At 39.5% G+C, this 6,000-nt stretch overlaps 1 protein-coding gene across 1 annotated transcript in view; it reads left to right on the forward strand.

Moving 5' to 3' along the window:
• LOC136032454 (uncharacterized) overlaps positions 1-6,000 on the forward strand; it is a 28,617-nt gene that overhangs the window by 21,666 nt on the left and 951 nt on the right. Inside the window, exon 5 of the mRNA XM_065712765.1 lies at positions 2,224-2,538. Coding sequence (XP_065568837.1) covers positions 2,224-2,538 — 315 coding nt within the window. The remainder of the gene's footprint in view (positions 1-2,223; positions 2,539-6,000) is intronic.

Here is a 6,000-nt window from a genome sequence, read left to right on the forward strand (position 1 = left end):
TTGCTTTACCAGCACAGTCATTTTTTCTTTGTTTTGTTTTGATCGCGCTAGTGCAGCACAGTAGGTATGTATAATTTTGTTGCCCATCATAATGCACAAAGGCACATAGCTGATGGAGTAGTAAAAGAGAAGAAAAAGAAAAACACTATGAAAAACACAACTTAAACAACATGACTAGCCTACTGAACGGTTAGGAAAGTACTTTCAAAGTTAAGCACCTCTAGGTATGTCCCGTTTATTTTGTTGACAGTATCCAGTGTTTCGTAGTTCGTGTTTCATAAGTGTCTGTGCTTTCACTCCAATAAACTAAACTGATTTATCGTCGTATCTAATTGCAAAAATATTTTGTTAACTAGTGATCAGTTATGTAGGCAGGGGGATTTGAGAGCTACCTCCCGATGCTGGATAAATTGTACGATGGAATGTGCTTTTTAGTTACATGATGTAGTTATCGGGAAGGGGGTAATCTCTCTGCACGGGTGTGTGTATACACGTATAAGGATTGTATAATTATTATTGCAGATACTAGAGTAAAACTGAACGATTCTAAGTTGTGCACCATGTTTTTCCTCCCTTTTTTTTAGTCCTGTAAAGAACCGTAAACCGAACTCAGAAATGAAGTGAAAGGTGAAACTCACTCGAGCTTAGACTTGGATGAGTATTGCAGGTTGTTGTAGAGGTTGATGTTCAAATGTAAATGCACGTAAAGAAGGTATACCTCTTTCCGAGCTAATGCTCCCTCTCTTAAAGCTAATTTATTTCATTTTAGCTACTAGTACTAATGTAATAGCCAAACAAAGGGCTCTGAGCTAACAATTGACTAGAGAAGAAAGTTTGTGAAATGAGCAGAGACAATCAGATATACAAAAAAAATGATCGGTTGCACAGTCTAGAATTCATTTTTTAGGTTAAAATTTATTTAATGTTTTATCTTTTTTTTTGTGTCGTTCTTGATATTACGGTAACGTCAACTGGGACAAGAAAGTTAGTATTTAGTGATTAATAGGATTTTTAAACGAACCTGGAATGCATACCCTTTTTTAATATGCGAATAATTGCTTTTCCACTTGGTATTATGTTTCTACAGTGTAACTGCTATGTATCTGTTTTTCTAGGCGAGACTTAAGACAAAAACAATAAAAGTGACCCTAGTCACCGCCAGGCCACTCAGCGTGTCCCCAGGTGGCGATAGGGGAATGTCCTACAGATATGTAGGGTACCTCCATAGGAGGCACGGACCAGGAGGGGAACTTGTCCCTGGGGGGCCATAATAGAAACTGGGGTACTCTTGCCTGGGGCCATATATGCAGATGGAGGAGGAAGAAGGTCATTCAAATGTACACTCAACAGGGCATTTCGGCGTGTCCACACGTCCCGTGGGTTACAAACCTTCTCCCGGTAATGGGTTAAATTGTATGGTGACGTAGAATACCATCGGGGGAGGATCCTTTATAGGAGGACAATTGCGGCAGGGCAAAAGATCCAGATCTATGGATAACGGCCTCTGCAAATGGCTGCCTCGACCCTTTCGGGGTACCTGCAAGACTGGGGACCTTGCGGTCATCTCTATTTTCACTTGAGGCGTGGTGCCCTTCGAGGAAATCATAGCCTAGTAAACGACACCGCATTCGCAGGGGATTCTGACTAATGGATAATTCTTTTGGGCTTGATTTGTTTTGATGGGTGTTTTCGGGCTGAAAAACCTCTTCCTAGCCAATTTGTTTACTATGGGCTGCCTCAACGTAGTAGCATAATAGTTGTAGGCTTGGATATATAATGAGTCCAAGGTAAAAGGCTTGATACTGTCTGTGAAGGATTTTGACTCTTTTTGATTGAACAGCATCGCCAACTACTGAAAACTGTGTTGTGACCGAGATGGGCCCAGGATTGTACAAAGCCTCCATTTATACTGAAGGTCTTAGGGACTTCCTGCTGTCTGGTTCTAAGCCGGCTTAAGCACTTCGGTGTAGACTTGAGAGGATATGTGATCCCAATCCTGTACTGGTATCCTGGATCATTGGTTCTTGAGTCAAAATAATTTCAATGATTTAGAACAGATGAAAAATGGAACTTGGAATGTTACGACGCTAAAAAATGACTATCGTATTGAAATTTTGACTGACGAATTCAGACGATTCGAACTGGACTTATTAGGAGTTTCAGAAACTCATATCTCAGGGGTAGGAAGCACGAAATTAGGTGACATAAAATTTGTTTACTCAGGCAGGAAGGATGGGGTACATAGACAGGGAGTAGGGCCTATGATGAATAAGGAAGCTGCTAAGTCTTGCTTAGGCTGTGGAGGTATTAATAATATAATACCAATTGCTCATTTTATGACTAAAAAGTTTAGGGTATCAATTATAGTAGTATATGCCCCTGTAGAACTGACTGACGGAGATACTAGTAACTTAGATGAATTCTACTTGCAGTTACAGGAGCAAATAGACAGAGTCTCAGGTATAAATTTGATGTATTTACTAGGAGATTTTAACGCCCATGATGGAAGAAATAGGGGTAGATGGTATCCTAGCCCAGGTAAATTTGGTATAGGAAAAGAAAACAGTAATGCCTACAGACTTTTGCAATTTTGTAGGTATAACAATCTAGTTATAACCAATACGGTGTTTTGTCATAAAATGGCCCAATAAGTTAACATGGTGTTTACATTATGGTTGGACAGCAAACCTTATTGATTATGTTATAGAAAACCAAAGACTGGCAGGATCAATACAAGATACTAGGGAAGTTATGATGTTGGTAGATTCCAGGATGAGAATTGGATAGAAACTTTCCAGGAACAGTTGAATGCTAAACTTGAGAGTTTTAAAATTTGTCAGTGTGGAAGATAGTTGGAATAATTTTCGAAAAACAATTTGTGAAGTTTCTGATGGTGTCTTAGGGAAGAAAGTTAGGACTGCTGCTAGGAATATTTGTGAGAAAGCTTTATATTTAATAGAGAGGAGAAGGGGTATGTACAAGAACTATCTGAGTGATAGATTATATCAAAACAAAAGGAATGTAAAGAAATGGGAGAAAGTATTAAAATGTGTACTAAGAAGGTGTGAAATGGAGGCCCTAGATAAAACTGCCGAGGATCCGGAAAATGCAGCTAGGCGGCATAATAGTAAAATATTGTTGTAGCCTACCTGCAGATTGGCAGACAGCCATAATTATTATAATACATAATTATTATATGTAAAATATTATACTGGCATGTTAATAAATTGAGAGGGAGTAGTCAATCTGGACTTGTCCCAGTTAAAGATAGAAACGAAGCCACAGTTAGTGATAAGGAAAGAGTTAAGGAGTGACGGGCAGAACATTTTAAGAATGTGCTAAATCCAGATAGAGTTGCAGGAAAAGATATAGAGGAAAATAAAAAGTTTGTGATACCTTGGATGTGAAGTAAGATCTGTTTTGTGGGGTAGAATGAGTGACAGTACTAAAAGGATCAAAAACAATAAGGCCCCAGGTGCTGATAGTTTGGTAAATGAGTTTCTTAAATATGGTGGCTCTGAGATTAGAAATAAATTACTGAAGATTATGAATATGATTTTTGAAAAGGAGGAAGTACCTAACGATTTTAGGAAAACCTTAATTAAACCACTGTATAATAAAGGTGATAAGAGTGAGTGTGGTAATTATCGAAGCATTAGTCTGGTCTCTGTAGGTAGCAAATTACTTAGTAGTATAATGAGAAGAGAAATCACCAGTGCAACAGCACAAACAAAAAAAAAATTCTGTTGATAGAAGAGCTTTAGCAAAGGTCTTCTCCTAGTACGGTATACCAAACAAATACATTAAAGTTATTAGTGCTATGTCAAGAATAACACTTCTGCGGTTAAGGTAGGAAATGAGGTAACAGCTGGTTTTGTATTAAATCAGGAGTTAAGCAGGGTCATTTTCTATTCGCCTTTATGTGGATCATTTTGATGGACTTTGTCTGAAGGAGCACAGGAAAGGCGATGGTAGACCACGGCATCAAATGGAGAGGAAAAATTCTCCTGAGCTCAGATTATGCTTATGATTTAAGCATCCTTGATGAAAGTGTGAGCAAAATGAATTAACTTTTATGGGTTTTGCTAGTTCAGGATGCTAGATTTGGTTTGAAAAAATTAATATTAAGAAAACTAAGTCACTAAGGCTGGGAATAAGTGAAGATGAAAAGGTGACGTTGGGTAACGAAAAGATTGATCAGGTGGGCAGCTTCAATTACCTTGGTAGTATTATTAGTAAAGACGATGGGAGCAGTGAAGATGATAAAAGTAGAATAGCCAAGGCTCAGGGTGTCTCTTCAGAATAAAAAAAAAAGTTTGGAAGAATTGGAAGATAAGTCTGCAAACCAAGACTAGAATATTAGAAGATACAGTATTGACAGTGGTCAGATATGGCTCTAAAGCATGGGTGTTCCGAAGAGCGGATGAAGATTTGCTAGATGTTTTCCAGGGAAATTGCCTATGGATTGTTCTGGTTACCCGGCTGACTGACCATATTTCAAACAGTAAGCTATACGAAAAATGTGGTTCAATCCGGTTTCTAGGGCTATAGTAAAAGAAAGGTTGAGATGGCTAAGGCACGTTTTGCAGATGAAATATGACAGATTACCGAAGATTGTCCTTTTCGGCCAACCATCTAGGGCTAAAGGAAGGAGATTTAAAGGAAATGGGAACTTCCTGGAAGGGTGTAAAAAGGGAGGCTTTGAACAGATTGGGGTGGAGGAGGAGCGTACGTAGCCATGTTGGACTCGGGCAGCTAGGTGCTGTGGTGAGTTGTTACTAGTATTAGTAGTACTAATTTGACCCCTTTTGTAAATGTTTGTTGTGGTTTTTATGACACTTGGCATTTACCAAGCGACGTATAGCGATCACAATTTTTGTCGGTCTGTCTGTCCCGGTTTTGCTAGTTTGGGCACTTCCAGATAAGCTAGGACGATGAAATTTGGCAGGCGTATCAGGTACCAGACCAGATTAAATTAGAAATAGTCTTTTCCCCGATTCGACCATCTAGGGGGAAGTGGGGGAACAGATAATTCGGAAAAACTAGAGAAAAGGAGATATTTTTAACTTACGAATGGGTAATCGGATCGTAATGAAATTTAATATTTAGAAGGATATCGCTTCGCAGAGCTCTCATTTGAAATCCCGACCGGATCCGGTGACCTTGGGGGATTTGGAGGGGGAGCCTGAAATCTTGGAAAACGCTTAGAGTGGAGAGATCGAGATGAAACTTGGTGGGAAAAATAATCACATGTTTTAGATACGTGACTGACATAACTGGAACATGTCTGCTCTCTTTGGGGGAGTTGGGGGGGGGGGTTAATTCGGAAAAATTAGAAAAAATGGGTTTTGTTTTTTTAACTTACAAACAAGTGATCGAATCTTAATGAAATTTGATATTTAGAAGGACTTTGTAATGCAGACCTTTTTTTAATCCCGACCGGATCCATTGTCATTGCGGGAGTTGAGGGGGGGGGTGGAAATCTTGGAAAACGCTTAGATTGGAGAGATCGGGATGAAACTTGGTGGGAAGGATAAGCATAAGTCCTAGATACGTGATTGACATAACCGGACCGGATTTGCTCTCTTTTGGGGGAGTTGGGAGGGGGATCTAATTCGGTAATTCGGAAAAATAAAAAAAGAGGTATTTTTAACTTATGAACGGACGATCGGATCCTAATGAAATTTGATATTTAGAAGGACCACGTGTCTCAGAGCTCTTATTTTGAATCCTGACCGGATCTGGTGGCATCTGGGGAGTTGGAGGGGGAAACAGGAAATCTTGGAAAACACTTAGAGTGTAGAGATCGGGATGAAACTTGATGGGAAGAATAAGCACATGGCCTAGATACGTTATTGACATAACCGGACCGGATCAGCTCTTTTTGGGGGAGTTAGGGAGATTTTCAAGTATGGGCACTTCCAGATAAGCTCGGACGATGAAAGTTGGTAGGCTAATCAGGGACCAAACTAGATTAAATTAGAAATAGTCTCTTCCCCG

The sequence above is a fragment of the Artemia franciscana genome, chromosome 10 (assembly GCF_032884065.1).
Source record: "Artemia franciscana chromosome 10, ASM3288406v1, whole genome shotgun sequence".
Classification (NCBI taxonomy): domain Eukaryota; kingdom Metazoa; phylum Arthropoda; class Branchiopoda; order Anostraca; family Artemiidae; genus Artemia; species Artemia franciscana.